Source organism: Onychostruthus taczanowskii, unplaced genomic scaffold, assembly GCF_017590055.1.
Source record: "Onychostruthus taczanowskii isolate IOZ18803 unplaced genomic scaffold, ASM1759005v1 scaffold112, whole genome shotgun sequence".
Lineage (NCBI taxonomy): Eukaryota > Metazoa > Chordata > Aves > Passeriformes > Passeridae > Onychostruthus > Onychostruthus taczanowskii.
Genome location: NW_024497852.1, coordinates 817,706 through 837,109, shown reverse-complemented (window position 1 = coordinate 837,109; position 19,404 = coordinate 817,706). Strand labels below are relative to the sequence as shown.

The 19,404-nt window shown below is 64.1% G+C and overlaps 3 protein-coding genes across 3 annotated transcripts in view; 1 reads left to right on the top strand and 2 right to left on the bottom strand.

The window, feature by feature from the left end:
* The window catches only part of ANKRD24 (ankyrin repeat domain 24), an 8,434-nt gene extending 3,024 nt beyond the window's left edge, over positions 1–5,410 (bottom strand). The window contains exons 1-16 of the mRNA XM_041425246.1: positions 5,168–5,410; positions 4,052–4,182; positions 3,886–3,974; positions 3,529–3,593; positions 3,145–3,202; positions 2,997–3,067; positions 2,345–2,451; positions 2,085–2,272; positions 1,843–1,871; positions 1,653–1,745; positions 1,373–1,477; positions 1,216–1,260; positions 998–1,096; positions 850–922; positions 634–755; positions 9–554 (exon numbers count right to left, since the gene is read on the bottom strand). Coding sequence (XP_041281180.1) covers positions 9–554; positions 634–755; positions 850–922; positions 998–1,096; positions 1,216–1,260; positions 1,373–1,477; positions 1,653–1,745; positions 1,843–1,871; positions 2,085–2,272; positions 2,345–2,451; positions 2,997–3,067; positions 3,145–3,202; positions 3,529–3,593; positions 3,886–3,974; positions 4,052–4,182; positions 5,168–5,410 — 2,064 coding nt within the window. The remainder of the gene's footprint in view (positions 1–8; positions 555–633; positions 756–849; positions 923–997; positions 1,097–1,215; positions 1,261–1,372; positions 1,478–1,652; positions 1,746–1,842; positions 1,872–2,084; positions 2,273–2,344; positions 2,452–2,996; positions 3,068–3,144; positions 3,203–3,528; positions 3,594–3,885; positions 3,975–4,051; positions 4,183–5,167) is intronic.
* Positions 5,411–8,042: 2,632 nt separating this feature from the next.
* SIRT6 (sirtuin 6) lies at positions 8,043–13,433 on the top strand. Its single transcript, XM_041424917.1, has 8 exons — positions 8,043–8,131; positions 9,290–9,417; positions 9,676–9,858; positions 11,070–11,129; positions 11,404–11,499; positions 12,059–12,139; positions 12,222–12,345; positions 13,029–13,433. The coding sequence occupies exons 1-8, from the start codon at positions 8,066–8,068 to the stop codon at positions 13,323–13,325; spliced, it is 1,035 nt and encodes a 344-aa protein (XP_041280851.1). The 5' UTR covers positions 8,043–8,065; the 3' UTR covers positions 13,326–13,433.
* A 523-nt stretch (positions 13,434–13,956) lies between these two features.
* On the bottom strand, positions 13,957–19,311 carry CREB3L3 (cAMP responsive element binding protein 3 like 3). Its single transcript, XM_041424863.1, has 11 exons — positions 18,871–19,311; positions 18,074–18,183; positions 17,123–17,247; positions 16,763–17,018; positions 16,279–16,394; positions 15,914–16,045; positions 15,728–15,834; positions 15,569–15,637; positions 15,402–15,486; positions 14,897–14,993; positions 13,957–14,632 (listed from the first exon to the last, which is right to left on the bottom strand). The coding sequence occupies exons 2-11, from the start codon at positions 18,087–18,089 to the stop codon at positions 14,286–14,288; spliced, it is 1,350 nt and encodes a 449-aa protein (XP_041280797.1). The 5' UTR covers positions 18,090–18,183; positions 18,871–19,311; the 3' UTR covers positions 13,957–14,285.
* Between the last annotated feature and the right edge of the window lie 93 nt (positions 19,312–19,404).

The window sequence follows — 19,404 nt, the reverse complement described above, 5'->3', positions numbered from 1 at the left end:
TCCGGAGCTCTCGGCGCGTCCCGCGGCCTCGCCTCCAGCTCCCGCCGCAGCGCCTGGGCCTCGGCCTCGGCGCGCCCGCAGCGCTCCAGCAGTGCTTCCTTCTCCCGCGACGCCTCCTCCACAGAGGCTCCCGGCGAGGCCGCGGCCTCCGCAGCCTCCAGCCGGGCCTGCAGCTCCTTCAGCCGCCGCTCCCGCTCCTCCAGCTCGGTCTGTGCCCGCTTCAGGGCCGCCCGCGCCTCCGCCAGCTCCGCGCCCGGCTCCCGCTCGCCGGTGGGTGAGGAGGAGGAGGATGTCTGCACCCCCAGCTCGCCCAGTGCCGCCTTGCACTCGCCCCAGGCCCAGGCCGGCTCCTCGGCGGGACGTGGCCCCGCGGTTCCCTCCGGGATGGGCTCCGAGGCCGCGCGCTGCCCGTCCCCTCCGGCCCGCGCCGTGGCCTCCCTGCCCTGCGCCCGCAGCCGCTCCAGCTCCCGCTGCAGGGCCTGGTACAGACTGACGGGCACCACGTCCCCCTGGGCAGGGGGGCTGCTCTCGTCCCGCTCGTAGTTCTCCAGCACCTGCAGAGAGACCGTGAGGCCACCGTGGGCCAGGGGACAAGGAACAGAGGGACAGACGGACGGACAGAGGGGGACGTGCCTGGATTTTCTCCCTCAGCTCCTTGTTCTGCACGGTCAGGGACTGCACCTGCCCCTGGAGTGTGGCCAGCAGCTCCTCGGCCGAGGGGCTCAGCGTCTTCTTGGACAGCAGCATCTCCGCTCCTGCAGGGCACAGGGACCTGGGGCTGTGCCCACCTGTGCCCCCACTGCCAGTGCCACCTCCCCAGGGTGTCATTGGGAGGCTGACAAGACCTACCTGGGAACTCAAGTGGGTCTCCCTCCTCGTCCTGCAGCGTCTCAATGTCATAGCTCGTGTTCTCCTTCTCATTCTGGGGGTGCAGGGTGGAGGTGACCCCCCTGTCCCCAGCCCTAGGCACTGCCAGCTGTGTCCTGCCCACACCCACCTCCATCGAGGATAGGCGGCTCCGCAGAGCCTCCACCTCCTTGCCCAGCTTCTCCTTCTCCCCATCCCGTGCCACCAGCCGCTCCTCCAGCTCCTGGATCTGCAGGGCAGGACATGGAAATAGTGTCCCTTTGGCTCCTGGCAGAGTCCTGGTGGCATTCCCAGCACCAGGACCCCTTGGAGAGCTGAGGTCACCTCCAGGCTCTTCCCTGGCCTCACCCGTTTCTCCATGGAGCGCAGGGAGGCCTCATCCAGCTCTGCCCGCTGGCAGGACCCAGGGAGAGAACAGGGAGGGATGAGTGCTGTCCCCATCTCCCCTGTCCCCTCTGCTCCCCGGGGACATGGTGGCGTGTCCCCAGGACCCTGCAGCTGGTACCTCCCGTCTCTGCTTCTCCTGCTGCTCCAAGCCCCGGATCTTCTGCAGGAACTGGGCCCTCTCCTGCCGCAGCCGCACGATCTCCTCGTAGGCATCCCGGTCCTCCTGCAGGGAATCACAGAAAGCATTGAGTCCAGCTCCTGGACACCCCAAAAATCCCACTCTGTGTCCAAGGGGGCCTTTTGGCACTGACCCCCCAAGGAGGGAACCCCTCATCAAGGTGTTTTGGGCTGCTCTGCACCTGCCAGGCCAGGTGAGGACCTGGGGACCCATTTCTCACCTGGCTGGGGGTGCCCATGGGAGGCAGAGGGGCCTTCCTCTTCCTCGGGGTGCTGCTCTTCTCCCTGACAGATGACTGGCTGGGCGAAGACGTCTGCAGACACCCCAGGGCAGAGGGGACGTCACACCCACAGTGCCCTCCCTCCTTCCTGAGCCAGGGGACCCTCCAGGGACAGGCACCAGCCCCTCACCTGCGACACCTGCTCAGTTGACTCCTCTTCTGTGGGGCAGAGCGGGAGGGAAGAGAAATTGAGGAGATTTAGGGGCTCAGAGCTCAGAGCAGAGTCACCTCGGCTGGGGACAGCAAAAGCAAAGGCAGCCCCAAACACCCAGAAAAAGGCGACACATCCCCGCAGCCTCTGCCAGCCCTGCCCGGCCGGTGACAGCCCCCCAGTGACGGTGACAGGGAGCCCGGGGTGCCCCTCAGCCTCACCGCTGGCCCAGGAGCGGCGCTGGGCCGCCTCCTGCAGCAGGTGCTGGATGAGAGCGTTGCCCGTGGCCAGCCCGTAGTGAGCGGCGTCGTGGCCGGTGGCGTCCACCACGGCCACGCGGGCACCGGCGCTGACCAGCACCTCCACGGTGTCCACGCTGCCGCTCTCGCAGGCCAGCATCAGGGCTGTCCTGGGCACGGGGAGAGCGCGGGTGAGGGGACAATCCCTGCGGCCGCTGCCGGCCCCCAGCCTGCGGCCCCACCTGCCCTGCAGGTCCCGGCAGTTCACGGCGGCCCCGCGGTGCAGCAGGTACCGGCACAGCTCCGAGTGGCTCATCTTGGCTGCCAGGATCAGCGGCGTGGAGCCATCCTGGGCACGGCAGGCAGGAGGGTGAGCAGAGGAGGCTCAGATCCCCCACGGGGCAGCCTGCTCCTGATATCACCCCAATTTCCACATCCCATCCCAATTTCCACGTCACACCCGCCACCCCAATATCCACCTGCCACCCAATTTCCACATGCCACCCCAATCTCCACGTCACACCCCAGTTGCCACCTGCCACCCCAATTTCCACATGCCACCCCAATCTCCACGTCACACCCCAGTTGCCACCTGCCACCCCAATATCCACCTGCCACCCAATTTCCACATGCCACCCCAATTCCACATCCCACCCCAATCTCCACGTCACACCCCAGTTGCCACCTGCCACCCCAATTTCCACATGCCACCCCAATCTCCACGTCACACCCCAGTTGCCACCTGCCACCCCAATTTCCCCCTGCCACCCCAATTTCCACATGCCCCCCCAATTTCCACATGCCACCCCAATTTCCACGTCCCACCCCAAGCTGTGCTGAGTTTTGGGACAGCCCCAGCCTGGCACAGCAGGACCAGGAGCAGATGGACCCCACCTTGTCCTTGCTGTTCAAGGGAGCCTTGAAGTCACAGAGGATCTCGGAGCAGGAGATGCAGCCGCTGGCAGCTGCGGACAAGGACAGAGGCTGAGCACTGCCCCCACGGGGACAGGAGCAGGACAGGGCTGGCACTGTCCCTACTCACCCGCCAGGTGCAGCGCGGTCCGGCCACTGCCATCGGCCACGTCCACGGGGCAGGAGGCCTGGGGGGAGAGCCTGGGTCACGGGAGGAGGGGGACAGAGGGACAGGCTGCTTGAGTGGCTCTGTGGCACGGTGAAGGACAGGGGACTGACAGAGTCCGTGGTGTGGTGAAGGAGGGGACAGACAGACAAACCCCCTCTGGCTCCACGCTGTGGTGAAGGACAAGGGACTGACCCCTGTGGCTCCCTGGTGCCAGGCAGCAGCACACAGAGCTGGGAGCCACCATGCCAAGGCACTGGTGAGGGAAGGGGGCTCAAGGACAGGGAGGACATTCCGCTGGCACAGCACCTCCCTCCCTCCCTCTGTCCCTCCTCCCTCTCCCTGTACCTGCAGCAGTTTGCTGACACACTGAGGGTGGCCGTGCTTGGAGGCCAAGTGTAGGGCAGTGTAACCTGGGAAGGGACAAACAGGTCAGAGCACGGCCAGCAGGGCTGTGCCAGAGGGGACAGGCTGGGGACAGAGAGACAGGAACAAAGCAGGATCTTCTGGAACGGCGCTGAACAGGAAGGGGACAACCCCAGGAGCTCATCAGGCACTGCTTGAGCTCCTTAGGAAACTGGGACAATTTACAGCCCCCAGGTGTGGCCACCACCTCTGTCCCCTGAGCCTCAACACCTGGGGACGACCAGTGGCCCTGTGTGACCCATGGCATTAGGCAGGGCCACGTGGTGGCCATGGCCTCACCCGAGCTGTCCTTGGTCATGGCATCCACGCCGTGGGCCAGCATTGCTTCCAGGCAGTCCACGTTGCCCCGCGTGGCAGCCAGGTGGAACCTGCAGGGAGACCAGGGGCTGTGGGACTCGTGTCCCCTGTCCCCAGCCGTGTCCCCAGGGCAGGGCCTGGCACTCACGCGGATTTGCCCTCCGAGTCCAGCTTGGTGGGCACCAGGCCCTTGCGGAGCAGGAGCGACGTGACCCGCCCGGCATCGTTGTAGTCCACGGCCTGCAGCAGCTTCTCGTCGTTCTTGGTCCAATCCTGGCTCTGCAACAGAGCCCAGAGGAGGCTGTGACAGCGTCAGCTGTGACAGTGCTGTCCCCAGGGCTGGGCTGGGCTGGCTGTCCTTGTCCCCAGCGCTGTCCCTGGGGGTGGCCGTGTCTGCGCCCCTCTCCTGGAGCTCACCCTTGGTATGGAGAGTTCAGCAGGGATTGGGATGAAAATCCCCTCCAGCCCCTCCAGTTTGCAGCTCGCAGAGCAGGGGATTTACGCACAGCCCCGTTTAGCTGTGCCAGGCTGGGATTTGGGAGTGAGCCCAACTGCCCCGGGGTTTGCCCCTGCCACCCTGAAATCCCACAATTAAACCCATCCAGCACCCATGGGAGCCCCAACCCTGCCCATTCTCCCCGCTGATCCCATTCCCTGCCCTGCTTTGCTCCCGGAGGAGGAAGGGATCAAAGCAGGGTGAGCGAGCACAGCTGGCAGCGCGAGCAGATCCCCGGGGATGCTCCAGCCTCCCGGGATAACGGGGCACAGCGCTGTCCCCCCCAAAACAGGACCGCGGCTGCTTGGGATTTGCTCTGCCGGCGCTCCCGCACATCCCTGTCCCGAAGGAGCGACCCGCAGCGGGACAGGACCAGGACAGGGACTGCAAGTCCTGGGTTCACCCCGCAGCCCGTGACGACAAAGCGGCGCTGGCTGCGCTCGCGGCGGCAGGAAATGGATGTCACCTTTCGGGAGCCGCTGGCACCTGTCCCAAACCCGCCCGTGCCCGCCGGGTGCCCCCCGAGCCCCTCCAGCCCCGTGGGACCAGGGACAGGGAACAAACCGGTCTCCCAGGGTTCCTGGGCAAACTGGGAGGGTGGTGCCCGCTCCCCCCACTCCCTGGCCAGGCAAGGACAAAGCAGGATGGGGAGGACACGGGGGAGCCCCGGGATGGGGATGGGGATGGGGGGTGCAGGTGGGGCTGGGGGGACGCGGCTCAGCCCGCAGGACGCGACCGGAGGGGAGCCGCGAGGGGAGCGGGACGTACCGCGAAGGAGGCGGCGGCACAAAGGCAGATCTGCTTCATGGTGCTGAGCAGGAGGCGGCGGGAGGACGCCATGCGCCCCTCGCCCCCCGCCCCGGCCAGCACGGGCACCCCCGAGCCCGAAGCGCTCCGGCATCGCCGCCCGGGCGGGGGCCGGGGCTGCGGCAGTGGGAGCCGGACCCGCCTCCTCCACCCCCGGCCCTCCCTCCCTCCTTCCTTCCCTCCCTCCTCAGCGCATCCCTGCATCCCTGCATCCCGCCACGGAGCGGGGAGCAGCTCCCAGGCAGGGCCCGGCACCCAGACTGGTCCCAGTTAAAGCAGAGAGGTTACGGGGGGGCAGCTGTCGCACCTCGTGCTCAAAAGCTCCCCCAAAACACGGCTGAGCATCCTCCTGGCCCCCGAGGAGGGGGACTGGGACCCCCCACCCTGCCCTGGGGCCCCCGGGGAGGAATCCCGAAACGCAGAGGGTCCGCAGGCGCTGTCCTGGCAGTCCCGGTGGCAGCAGGACATCGGGAGCCTTTCAGGGACATGCCCAGGGCAGTGTGGGGAAACTGAGGCACGGAGCACCCTGAGCAGGATGGTGCCCGAGACTCCAGGTGAGGGGCCTCAGGCTGTGTCCCCATGTTCCCCAGATGTGTCCCTCCCAGTGCACTGAGGACAGCGCTGTCCCCCTCTGCCCTCTGCGGCCCCATGCCAGGCTGCTGCTGAATAATTGAGGAGCATCGACAGGCTGGTTCCACGGCCTGTGGCAGCTGGCAAAGCGGCATTTGTCCCCAGGAAGGGGACAGGGAGGGGACCTGGCACCCGCTTCCCTGTCCTTTGCCCTGCCCCGCTCCCAGCAATGGCTCTGGGAGCACTGGGGGTGCACTGGGGGCTCGATCCCATCAGCCGTGGTGGCAGTGCCAGCCTCCATGGGGCTGCTGTCCCCGTTGTGAGCGACCACCCCGTGTCCCAGGGCAGGTCCCCGTGTCCCTGTGACACTGGGGGCATCCTGGGGGAAATCCCCAGGTCCTCACGTCCCAGTGAACATCCCAGGGCACGTCCCTGTGTCCCCACGGACATCCTGGAGCACATCCCCGTGTCCCTACGGACATCCTGGAGCAGATCCCCGTGTCCCCACGGACATGCTGGGGCAGGTCACCGTGTCCCCGTGTCCCCAGGGATGGCACTCACATCTGCCTTCCTGAACTTGGCCTTCAGGCTCTTCATGGTGGCTCAGCCTCAGCCCTGCGGCAGCTGCTCGGGGGGGATGGCCACGCTCCAGGAGGGTCTGTCCCTGCCTGGGGACAGCTCAGCGTCCCCGATCCCGCTGCTCCCAGCCCGTCCTGCCGTTCCCAGCGCAGCGCCCGCAGCCGGGAACCGGAGCCGGGGATTGTGTTACGGCCGCGGCTGCGGTTACAGCCCCGGGCAGCCGGGGGGGCCGGGCCGGGCTGTGTTTGGGGACAGGGGACACGGCCCGGGGGTGCTGGGGGTGCCTGGGGAGGGCTGGGCCCTGATGGTTGGCACCCCTTGCCCGTGGCAAACACCCCCCGCCCTTGGTGGCACCTCTTGTCCTGGCCTGACATCTGCTTCCCCGCCCTGGCAGCCCCTGGTTCTGCCAGCGCCTCCTGCTCGTGTCAGCATCCCCTCTCCTCCCTGGCACCCCCATCCCTCCCTGGCGTCCCCTGCCTTTGTCAGCACGCCCTGTCCTTCCCTGGTAGCCACCGCTCTGCCCTGGCACCCCCGTCCTTGCCAGCACCCCCCGTCCCTCCTTCCTTCCTTGGCACCCCTGGTTTTGCCAGCACCGCCTGCTCTCCCTGGCACCCCTTGTCCTTGCTGGCACCGCCTGCCCTTCCCTATTCTCCCCCGGGCTGGGGGGTCAGTGCAGGTGGGGCAGTGTCAGGGCAGTGTCCCGGTAGTGTCGGGGCACTATCGGGGCACTATCGGGACTCTCTCAGGCTCCGGGCAGTGCCAAGGCAGTGTCCCAGCAGTGTCCCGGCACTATCGGGGCACTATCGGGACTCTCTCAGGCTCCGGGCAGTGCCAAGGCAGTGTCCCAGCAGTGTCCCGGCACTATCGGGGCACTATCGGGACTCTCTCAGGCTCCGGGCAGTGCCAGGGCAGTGTCCCAGCAGTGTCCCGGCAGTATCGGGGCACTATCGGGACACGTTTAGGCTCCGGGCAGTGCCGGGGCAGTGTCTCTGCAGTGTCAGGGCAGTATCGGGGCACTATCGGGACACTCTCAGGCTCCGAGCAGTGTCCCGGCAGTGTCCCGGCACTATCGGGCACTATCGGGGCACTCTCAGGCTCCGGGCAGTGTCCCGGCAGTGTCTCGGCAGTGTCTCGGCAGTATCGGGACACTCTCAGGCTCCGGGCAGTGTCCCGGCAGTGTCTCGGCACTGTCGCGGCCGGGCCCGTCTCGGCAGTATCGGGACACTCTCAGGCTCCGGGCAGTGTCCCGGCAGTGTCTCGGCAGTGTCCCGGCAGTGCCCCGGCAGTGTCTCGGCAGTGTCCCGGCAGTGTCCCGGCAGTGTCCCGGCAGTGTCCCGGCAGTGTCCCGGCAGTGTCCCGGCAGTATCGGGCACTATCGGGACACTCTCAGGCTCCGGGCAGTGTCCCGGCAGTGTCTCGGCAGTGTCCGGGCAGTGCCCCGGCAGTGTCTCGGCAGTGTCCCGGCAGTGTCCCGGCAGTGTCCCGGCACTATCGGGACCCTCTCAGGCTCCGGGTAGTGTCTCGGCAGTGTCCCGGCAGTGTCCCGGCACTATCGGGACACCCTCAGGCTCCGGGCAGTGCCGCGGCGCTGTCGGGCCCAGCTGAGGGCAGCCCCGCCTTGCCCGGCTCCAAGATGGCGGCGGCGGCCCCGGGGCGTGTCCCGCGGCCCCGGCCCCGCCCGGTTCTTCCGGCCGCGCCGCGGCCGCGCCGATGGCGGTGAATTACGCGGCCGGGCTGTCCCCGTACTCGGACAAGGGCAAGTGCGGCCTCCCCGAGGTGAGCGCGGCACCGCCGGGTGAACCCCCGCCCGCCCGGGAGAGCCTCCGCCCGCCCGGGCCTCCCGCGGGCCCTGCCGCGGCCCGGCGCGTTCCCATGGCAACCGCGGCCTCGGCCCCACACCGGGGAGGCACCGGGCCCTTTGTGTGTCCCCAGCACGTCCCGCGGCTCCCTCCCTGTCCCTCTTCCGTGGGTGCCTGTCCCCAGACACCCCATGGCTCCCTCGTCCCCCTCCTGCCCCTCCAGGCCGCCCCCAGCTCCCTCCTCGTCGCCCCTCCGTGTCCCCTTCATGGCCTCCCTGCCCCAGTCCCTCCTTCTACCCCAGTGCCCCCCATGGCTCCGTCCGTGTCCCCCCTGAGCCCCAGCAGTTCTCCCTTCATGGCCTCCCTGCCCCAGTCCCTCCTTCTCCCCCCAGTGCCCCCCATGGCTCCGTCCGAGCCCCAGCAGTTCATGGGAAGCTTAAAACAGGCTTTGGGGGGAGCCACAGGGACATTCAGGAGCCTGTCCTGAGCCAAGGGGATGGCGAGGGGACAGGGACACACAGGGTCCTGTCCTCGTTCCTGTCCCCAGGAGATGGGGCTGGAGAAGTACCTCGGGAATTGAATCTACTGCCCAAACCGGTGTCTGGTGTCCCCACCTCCATGGCTCCCATGTCCCTCGCTGTCCCTCAGCCCTGCCCTGTGCCCAGAGCTGGTGGCACTGCTGGTGACAGCTGGGGCTGAGCACACGTGGGGTGGCCCCGGGTGGCTCTGGAGCCCAGCCTGGGCCAGCTGCCTGTCAGAGCAGCAAAATCCCTGTTGGTGTTGGGTGTTCCCAGCCCTGTCCCTGCACGGAGATGCTCCAGACAACAGAGTCTCTCCTGGAACGCGTGGATAAAGAAGAATTGTGAGACTGAGGCTCTAGAATCATGGAATCCCAGAATGGTTTGGGTTGGAGGAACCTGAAGGATCATTCAGTCCCAACCCTGCCATGGCAGGGACACCTTCCACTATTCCAAGCTGCTCCAAGCCCTGTCCAGCCTGGCTTGGACACTCCCGGGATCCAGGGGCAGCTGCTCTGGGAAATCCATTCCAGGGCCTCTCTACCCTCACAGGGAGGGATCCCTTCCCCATATAACGCACATCTCTCCATCCCACGCTGGTTTTTGTGTTTGCCCAGATTTTTGACCCTCCGGAGGAGCTGGAGCGGAAGGTGCAGGAGCTGGCAGAGCTGATCCGGAGCTCCTCCCATGTGGTGTTCCACACGGGGGCAGGGATCAGCACGGCCTCGGGCATCCCTGACTTCAGGTGAGTCCATGGGAGGCTGGCACCTCCTCCCAGTCCATCTTCCTTCACGGAAGGCTCTGATTTAACCCAGACCTGCCCCATCCCTGCTGTCCATCCTGGATCCAGCTGCAAACACCATTTTCCCTCCTGCCCAGCTCAGCTGTTGCCACAGAATCCCCGCATTGTTTGTATCAACCCCCAGATTCCTGCTGATCCATGAGCTCTGCTCCCATGCATGGGGCACCTGGAGCCTGAGCTCTCCCTTCCTGCTCTTTCCAGGGGCCCCAATGGTGTCTGGACTATGGAAGAGAAAGGGCTCTCCCCAAAATTCGACACCACCTTCGAGAATGCCAGGCCCTCCAAGACTCACATGGCGCTGCTGGGGCTGCAGAGAGTGGGAATCCTGAAATTCCTGGTCAGCCAGAACGTGGATGGCCTGCACGTGCGCTCAGGATTCCCACGGTACTTTCCCAGCCCCACACAGAGGGTTTCATTCCCAGGGAATCTCTGCCCTGTGTGATACGAGGAGGGAAAGCTGGAAGGGGATAAACCAGATGGAATTTAGAGGGGAGAGGTTCTGGTTCTGATGCAGAGGGTCATGGAATGAAATGGATTGGTTGTTGCTGTCTAGAAATGCTTCCAGGTGCTGTTTGTGCACAGGAAAAACAGATTATGGAATCGTGGAATCCCAGAATGGTTTGGGTTGGGAGGGACCTTAAAGCCCATCTCATTCCCCTGTGCAGGGCCACGGTTTGAATTCAGCAATCCCTGTGGATCCCTTCCAGCTCAGGATATTCTGTGATCCCTGGGAACAGTCAGGGCCAGGCTGGAGGGGGCTTGGAGCAGCCTGGGACAGTGGGAAGTGTCCCGGCCCATGGGATTGATCTTTTGAGCTCCTTTCCAACCCAACCCATTCTGTTATTCCATGAGTCAGGATGTGACTGAGGAGCATCCCTGTGTCCTTGGAGAAGGTGCCTCTCTCAAACTCCTTCAGCCAGAGCTGCCTCCAGAGCATTTCCTGTCATTACAAGCCCCAAGTCCTGGGTCTTGCTCCCAGCCCCATGTTTGTCTGTTTAATCTAAACAACCATGGGAAAAGCAGTAGGGAATGATGACGGAATTCCGTGGTGCTCCCACAGCCCGGAGCCACTGGCTCCTGTTCAGTTCAGCCCAGCTCTGCCTCCCAAATGAAGCCTGTGCTTGGGTAAGCTGAACTGGGGCCAAACTGGGGGGAATCAAGTCAGTCCTGTCTCACGCAGCCTGGAGGAAGTTCCCAGTCAGCGTGGGGCTCTGAGGAAAATAGGGAGAGCACGGCCGTGTTTTCCTCTGCTTCTGCTCTGAGCCTGAGGGGAATTTTAGGAAAAACAGGTGTCAGAAGGCTGGAACAGCACAGAGGCAGACAGGAATGTTGGGTGCTGGAAAAGCAAAGATCTGGATGCTCCCAGGAGCAGAGATTTGAGTGGATCAGGAGCTGCAATCAGTGCTGCAGATGGAAACATTAAAATTAAAATTAAAAGGCCAGGATCTGCTGTCCCTTCCTCAGTCCCTGTTGGGGGATGAACCCATCACCTGGCAGGGCTGGAATGAGGGGAGCCCTTGAGGTTCCTGGGGAGGTATAGGGTTCCCCCAGGGCTCCCCACCCTTCCCCAGCTCACCTGTGCCTTTCTCCCACAGGGACAAATTGGCCGAGCTCCACGGGAACATGTTTGTGGAAGAGTGCGTGAAATGCGGGAAGTACGTGAGCCCTGGGGGGGGGCTGGGATCCCCATCCCGGGGGGAAACTGGGATCCCCATCCCAGGGGGAAACTGGGATCCCCATCCCGGGGGGAAACTGGGATCCCCATCCCGGGGGGGAAACTGGGCTGGGATCCCCATCCCAGGGGGAAACTGAGATCCCCATCCCGGGGGAAACTGGGCTGGGATCCCCATCCCAGGGGAAGCTGGGATCCCCCTCCAGGCTGTGCCCACCTCCAGCCCCTGGCTGAGCAGCTCTGTGTCCCTCCTGCAGGCAGTACGTGCGCGACGCCGTCGTGGGCAGCATGGGGCTCAAGCCCACGGGCCGCCTCTGCAGCGTCACCAAGGCCCGGGGGCTGCGGGCCTGCAGGTAGGGATCCCTCCTGGGCTGTGGGATGGGGACATCACCCAACAGCCCCTCAGATTTGGGAGAAGCAGCCCAAGCATCCCTGCAGGTAGGGATCCCTCCTGGGCTGTGGGATGGGGACATCACCCAACAGCCCCTCAGATTTGGGAGAAGCAGCCCAAGCATCCCTGCAGGTAGGGATCCCTCCTGGGCTGTGGGATGGGGACATCACCCAACAGCCCCTCAGATTTGGGAGAAGCAGCCCAAGCATCCCTGCAGGTAGGGATCCCTCCTGGGCTGTGGGATGGGGACATCACCCAACAGCCCCTCAGATTTGGGAGAAGCAGCCCAAGCATCCCTGCAGGTAGGGATCCCTCCTGGGCTGTGGGATGGGGACATCACCCAACAGCCCCTCAGATTTGGGAGAAGCAGCCCAAGGTGCAGGAGGATCTCTCTGGGTGCTCTCCATCCCTTCAGAATGTGGGGACAGGGAGGGTGGGACAGGTTCTGGTCATTGTCCCCTTTGCTGCCTGTTCTCCTGCCTTTTCCAGGGAAAACCATGATCCCTGTGTGTGTTTTCCAGAGGGAAGTTACGAGACACTATTCTGGACTGGGAAGATTCCCTGCCTGACCGTGACCTGACGCTGGCAGATGAAGCCTGCAGGTACTGACACTCTGCTCAGGAGGGGAACAATCCCTCCCCACCCATCCGTGCTCTGATTCTGGATTTCTGCTCCTCCCTGCAGGAAAGCTGATCTCTCTGTGACACTGGGGACCTCTCTGCAGATCAAACCCAGCGGGAACCTCCCGTTGATCACCAAGAAGAGAGGAGGGAAATTGGTCATTGTCAACCTCCAAGCAACCAAACACGTGAGTGAGCGTCCTACAGCGCTGCGCTGCTCCTTCCCCCTCCTGTGTCCTCTTCCAGGCCCATCCCATGTTTGTCCCTGCATGTTGTCCCCTCCCAGGTGGCCTCTTGGCATGCAAACAGGCTGGGAGTCCTGGGTTGGAGGCTTTAAACCTGCAACTCCTGCTAAACACGTAGAGATGGCAGATAAATATTAGAATCGTGGAAAGGGCTGGGTTGGAAGGAACCTTAAAGCTCATCCTGTTCCCTCTTCCCTGGGCAGGGACACCTTCCACTATCCCAGGCTGCTCCAAGCCCTGTCCAACCTTATCCAAGCAAGTCTCAGGAGCAGAGTAAAAGCTCAGCCTGGAGCCTGCTGTGTCCTCTCGGGGTTTACAGCCCGATGGAAGGGCCGCACACACGGAGCCTGTGGAGGGCATGCTCAGTTCCTGCTCAGATGTTGGTGCCCCAGTTGTCCAAAGTCTTTAATTCCCAGAGCTGGGGGTTCCTGGGATGTCACCAGAGCTCCCTTGTGCCTGTCACACTCTGTCCCTGCTCTGTCCCTGTGTCCCCAACCCCAGGTGTGGCTCAGCCCACACCCCAGCAGAGCCCTGGGGCCAGCTCCTGTCCCACTGGGAATGACACCCAGGGGACATCACTGTGTCCCTGGGCGGTTTGTCCCCTGAGCCGTGTCCCCGCCGTCCAGGACCGCCAGGCCGACCTGCGCATCCACGGCTACGTCGACGAGGTGATGACCAAGCTGATGAAGCACCTGGGGCTGGAGGTGCCCGAGTGGACGGGGCCGGTGGTGGTGGAGAGCGCCGAGCTGGCCAAGGGCGAGCAGCCGAAGGAGGAGCCCCTGGGCCGGCACAACGGCACGGCAGCGCCGCGCGCCGGGAGCGCGCCGCTGGAGCGCCGCGACGGGCTCAAGCAGGAGCGCCCCAGCCCCGACACGGGGCCAACGCCCCTGAAGAAGATGAAGGTGGAGCCTCTCCTCACCTGACCTGGACTGTCCCTGTCTCACCTGGGCTGCTTTTCCTACCGACTTTTTTTTATACCCTTAAATATTTGTCCCTTTTTTTATGTCAGTATTAAACATACTTGAATTGTGGCTCGCGGAGCAGCTGCACCCACGGGCCTGAGGAGGGTCTTGCGTAGAGAAATTCTTCCCTGTGAGGGTGGTGAGGCCCTGGAATGGAATTTCCAGAGAAGCTGTGGCTGCCCTTGGATCGCTGGAAGTGCCCAAGGCCAGGATGGATGGGACTTGGAGCACCATGGGACAGTGGAAGGTGTCCCTGCCCATGGCAGAGGTGGCACTGGATGAGCTTTGAGGTCCCTTCCAACCCAAACCATTCCATGACTAATTCCACGTCACTTGGTCACGGAAGGAGACTGGTGCTGGCTGGATCCAGTTGGACTCAGGGCTGGGAGCTGTGGGAAGGTGCCCTGGCCCCAGCTCCAGTTTGGGCATGGCCGTGTGTGCCCCCCACTTCTGGGCCCCTCATGGCAGCTGGGCTTGAGGTCCCCCTGAGCCAGGGCTCCTTAAAACCTTTTGGATCACCCCCTCTTAAACTACAGCAGGTGGATTTTTTCCAAAATATCTTATATTTAGAGATGAAAATAAAATTCTAAAACCAAAAACCAAAACAAAACAAAAGAGCAAAACCAACCAGTTGCACCATCAGCAGCCAAGCAGGCCAGGGCCCCTCCTGCTTCCTCAGCCCCATCCTGAGTGACCTCGGGTCCTTTCCACAACTCCCACTGTGCCAGGGGGGCAGGAGCAGCCCCCTTCCTCCCAGTAAGGCCAGTGGGAACCAGTCTCCTCTTCCCAGTTCACAGAATCCAAGCAAAGCCAAGCAGGTCCAGCATCCGGAGGCAGATCCCAGAGGGGTCCCCTCGAGGGCGTGTCCTGTAGGGGATGGGGTGCTGTCACCCCATGGCACCCCCGTGCTCCCTGCTGTGCCTAAAGCTCCTCCACCGGCTCCAGCACCGCGGGCCGGCTGTGCCCGGGCTCGGACCATGCCAGGGATGCCAGCCCCGGGTGTGGCACGGAGCCACCCCCTGGCACAGCATCGGCGTGGTCCCCGTCCTCATGGCTCAGCCCCTCGGTGGCCGATGCCCGTGTGCCGTTCTGGAGGGATCCTTTGTCTGGGAGTGCTGGGGATGTGCCCTGGAAAGCCTCGTGCAGGGTCTGGGGGGTCTCCTGCAGGGGCTCCGACCACAGCGGCTCCGGGGGCTTCTCCTCCCCAGCCTGGGGCTGGGCGTGAACCACGCGGGAGGCGGCGGCGTTGTGCAGGGACCTGGAGAAAACTGAGCCCCACGGAGGGTCAGGGCCCTGAGGGTCTGGCACAGCCTGGCACAGCCCAGGCACAGCCTAGCACAGCCCAGCACATCCCTGGCACAGCCTGGCACAGCCCAGCACAGCTCAGCACATCCCTGGCACAGCCCAGCACAGCCCAGCAAAGCTCAGCACATCCCTGGCACAGCCCAGCACAGCTCAGCTCAGCACAGCCCAGCACAGCTCAGCACATCCCTGGCACAGCCCAGCACAGCTCAGCTCAGCACAGCCCTCACCTCGTACAGGCCTGAAGTCGCCGTTTGCCTCGGCCTTGCTGGGGGCGAAGGGGCTGATGGAGGGGAAGACAATGAGGGTGAAGGAGAGCAGCAGGACCTGGGGACAGAGGGGACATCACTGAGCACAGCAGGGAGAGGAACCAGGAGCTGGCTCACTGCTGGTGGCAGACCCAGGAGTGCATCTATTCCTCCATCCCTCCCTTCTGGTTCATGTCCTACCAGTGCACCTCCTGGATGAGCTTTGAGGTCCCTTCCCCACCTCCATCCATCCATCCCTCCATCCCTCCATCATCCATCCATCCATCCATCCCTCCATCATCCGTCCATCCCTCCATCATCCGTCCATCCATCCATCCATCCCTCCATCCGTCCCTCCATCCGTCCCTCCATCATCCGTCCATCCGTCCATCCATCCCTCCATCCCTCCATCATCCATCCCTCCATCCCTCCATCCCTCTCTCCCAGCCCATCTCCACGGCTCCCAGGCTTTGCAGGCCCCACGCACCGCCAGGCAGGTCCCTGTCTGTGCTGCCTTGTTGCTCGACTGAACCACCATGGCCTGGAGCTTCTTCAGCTGCTCCAGGAGGGATCTGGGAACAGGGAGAGCCCATGAGCCTCCATACCAACACTTCCCACCCCACCTTGTCCCCATCCTGCCCCAGGAACACCTACGAGTTCTGCTTCTCCAGGTGCAGGACTTTCCTCTGCAGCTCCTGGTTCTGAGCCGTGCACGCCGACATCCTGGGACAGGGAGAGCAGCATGGGGTCAGGGGACAAGGAGCAGAGTGCCCAGGGTGCCACCGTGCCCAGCTGAGGGGCTGGGCTCTGTACCTGCTCTCCAGCCCATCGATGTATTCCTTCTTCTTCTTGCGGCTCTCCTGAGCCGACTGCTTGTTCCGGATCTTCCTCCGGATCTTCTTCAGCACCCGCTCCTCGTACTGGGGGAGACACGGGGGGTCAGGGCCACCAGGGCTGGGACCCCCTCGCCACACCCCTCCCAGGTGTCCTGGCACCCACCTTGGTGAGGGGCAGCTGCGTGGGCAGGGTCACCCCCTCCTTCAACAGCAGCTTCTTCTCGTCCTCTGTCAGCACCAGCTCCTGGAAGTGGCCCTGGCTCGGCCGGAGCAGGAAGCCAGGAGCCTGTGGCTGCTGTGGGGACATGGAATGGTGACACCTTTGGGTGGGGGTCACTCCCCACCTGGCCCCAGGGACCCTGGTGAGGGTCCCAGGAAGGGACCAGGATCACAGACAAGGATCAGGAAGGGAAAGGGAACAAGTGTGAGGATGAGGAGGGATAGGGATGGGAATGGGGGATGCTCAGGGTCCAGGAAGGGACAGGGCTGGGGACAGGGAGTGTTGGGGACACAGGGACAGGGACTCACATTGTCAGAGCTGCCCGACAGCAGCAGGTCCTTGACGGTGAGGGCACAGGATGCGGGCGGGGGGACCGCAGGCAGGTCCTGGCTCTCCTCCAGGAAGAACCCAGGGTGCCACATGTCTGGATGAGGGCAGAGCAGGGCTGTCAACAGAGCTGTGTCCCCACTGTCCCCAGTGTCCCCACTGCAGGACCCTCCCCCTGCCATGGCCCCAGAACCAGGGTGACTTGCTGCCCAGTCCAGTGCCCCTGACTCTGTCCCCCCAGACTGTCCCTCTGGTCCTGCCCTAGTCCCCCCCACCATCAGTCTGCCCAGTTCACCCCAATCTCTCTGCACTCTCCCTATCTCCTCCCTAGCCCACCAGACCTCCCAGTTGTTTCCAGTTTCCCCCAGCTCCCAAAATTTCCTCACAGTTCCCCCCTCCCCCACTGCTCTCAGCTCCCCAGTCCCCCCAGTGCCCCCAGCCTGGTCCTTCCACAGTGTGGCTCACCCAGGTCGATGGAGACCTCGGGCTGCAGGACCCCAGACCCCGTCGGGAGGGGCTGGGCCCGGCAGGGGTCGGTGTAGGGGTGCAGGACCTCTCGGGGACCCCCATCACAGCTCCAGGGGGGGCTGTCGTGCTGGTCAGAGGGGGGGTCCTCGGACACCCCGCTGTCACTGGTGGCCGGGGACCAGCTGGGCGAGTCCGACACCGAGTCCCCGGAGCCCAGGACGGAGCTCAGGAAGTCCTTGCTGTCCGGGGCACGCTGCGGGGACACGGCACCGTCACCGGGAGCACCCGTGCCCCGGGCTGTGACATCCCAGGGCTGTCACCCAGCAGGGCTGGGGCGGGGCAGGGTCCGGGGCTCACCCTGTCCTGGGGCCAGGCTCCCGGCGGCGTCCCCAGCTCCACCTCGCGCAGGATCCCGTCCTGGAAGTCGAAGAGGAGATCCAGCAGTTCCAGGCTCTCGAGGCTGCCCGTGCTGGAGGCCATGGCTGTGGGATGGCAGGGTCACTGCCCAGCCCAGGCCCCGTGGTACCCCCCAGAGCCACCCCCACACGAGCTGCACAGCCCTGGGACACCCCGAGTCGTGGGGCAGCTCAGAGGGGGCAGGGGCATGTTGGGATTCATCTGGAAAAGCCCTACAGGTGTGGGACAGGATGTGGAGGCTCCAGGCATGGCAGTGCTCCCCCCTCCTCCCAGCAGTTCCCAAATCCTCCAGTTTTCCACCCAGAGCTGCCCAGCCAGGGGGTTCCCTCCTGGAGGTGGCCGTGCTGGAAGGGCTGGTTAATCATTCTGGGTGGCAAGTGGAGGGAAGGGGACTGCGGCCACTGGTCACCCCAGGGAGGGGACTCAGTCCCTCACTGCTACCCCAGGCACTGCTTGAGACCCTGGACTCAAGAGCCACTGGGCCAGCTGACCACTAAGCCCAACTGGCCAATCAGCCAAGTGACATCCCAGCCACCCGACCAGCTGACCCACTGACCAACTGGTTGACCAGTCAGTGAATGAACTGATCAAGAGACACACCAAATGGTCAACCTGTTGGCCAAATGACCAATGGATGGACTGCCCCAACAACCAGCCCACTGACCAATGGACTGACCAGTCAACTCTCTGCCTGACTGACCAACCAACCAACCAACCCACCACCCACCAACTGACTCAAATGTCCTCCAATCCAGCTGGGGACAGTTGTCATTACTTGACATTTGTCTGGGGCCAAGGGGCTTTATTGCACCCTGTCCTTCACCCTGAATCCTCTCAGAGAATCCTGGTGGCCCCACAGGATCTCACTGAGCAGTGGCAGCCAGGACATACCTGAGGGAGATGCCATAGATTGTCCTCTCAGCCCTCTCTGAGCACAGGGAGCGCGGTGGACAGCAAGCCCGGCCTTCGCCTTCCTCCTCTTCCTCCTCCTTTGTGATTCCCTGAACCGAATGGCAAAGTTTAAACTCCAACTGCACAGAAATAATATCCTAGATTGCAAAATGCCCCAGCCCTGATTGGGGCCGTCAGAGTGAGATGGCAGGGCCACCCCGGGGCTGGACCCGTAACTCATTAGCCAAATGTTTTTGTGCTCCTCTGCCAAGCGGGGCAGGAGGGGCCGGGGCTGCCGGGCGAAGTCCAGGTGCTATAATTGTCCATGAACCTTCACCCACTTTTGGGGACAGTTTCCCTTTTTCAGACGTCTCGGCGTTAATCACATTGGATGCGTGCTGAGGGCAATATCCGGGGTTGTTTGTTGGGCTCTAGCACTTATGGCTCATCCAAAAACACCTTGGTGCCTTGGTTCTCCCTGGAGAGACACCACAGAGAAGGGATGGAGGGACAGCACACAGGGAACGGCTTTCCGGGGACAGAGGGCAGGGATGGATGGGATATTGGGAATTAGGAAGTGTTCCCTGTGAGGGTGGGCAGGCCTCACAGGGAACAATCCAGATCCCAGAGCAGCTGGGGCTGCCCTTGGATCCCTGGCAGTGCCCAAGGCCAGGCTGGACATTGGGAGGTGTCCCTGCCATGGCAGGGGTGGAAAGGGATGTGTTTAAAACCCACCCCAACCCAGCCCATCCCGGCATTCCCTCACGGCTGTCTCGGGCTCACACGCGGTGCCAAACCTTCATCCCCTGCGGTGAGGGGCACCAGCACAGCCCCAGCACGCGTCCCCTCACGAGCCGCAGTGAGATCCGGGCACAGGGAGGGGACAGAGCTGACTAAGGCTCCGTGTGGCCCAGGCGTGGCGCGGGGACAAGGCCACGGCCCCTTATCGGCCGCCCCACGGCCTCTGCCCGGGCAGGCGGCGGCTGCTCCCTGCTTTATGGCCCCGCCGGGACCGGGCAAAGGGCGCCCGCCCGGTGCCGCCACCCGGGGCCCCTCCTGAGGAACCTCGGGGGTCCCGGCGCCTGGCATCGGGCATGGAACGGGATGAGCAGCTCAGGCAGGGGCTGAGGGACTCCTGCCCATTGCTGGAGTGCTAATTAGCGATTATTTAATTAACGCTCCGCCCACACAGCCGGAGCCCCTCAGAGCCCCTCGAGCGGGGAACCTCCGCCACCTCCTTCTCCCCCTCAGCGACATCTCGCGAGACTTCGCCCCTCCGCGCGCTCTTGGGCCCCGCCCCCTGTGCCGGAACGGGGCCCCGCCCCCCCCCG

Excerpts from the sequence above, each read along its gene's own strand:
- CREB3L3 (XM_041424863.1), bottom strand. Across the intron at positions 16,046-16,278 it reads TGTCGGGCAGCTCTGACAAT|CAGCCACAGGCTCCTGGCTT; the intron begins GTGAGTCCCTGT and ends ATGTCCCCACAG. Across the intron at positions 14,633-14,896 it reads CGACTTCAGGCCTGTACGAG|TTTTCTCCAGGTCCCTGCAC; the intron begins GTGAGGGCTGTG and ends CGTGGGGCTCAG.
- SIRT6 (XM_041424917.1), top strand. The coding sequence starts at position 8,066 with ATGGCGGTGAATTACGCGGCCGGGCTGTCCCCGTACTCGGACAAGGGC. Across the intron at positions 9,418-9,675 it reads TCGGGCATCCCTGACTTCAG|GGGCCCCAATGGTGTCTGGA; the intron begins GTGAGTCCATGG and ends TGCTCTTTCCAG. Across the intron at positions 11,500-12,058 it reads CGGGGGCTGCGGGCCTGCAG|AGGGAAGTTACGAGACACTA; the intron begins GTAGGGATCCCT and ends TGTGTTTTCCAG.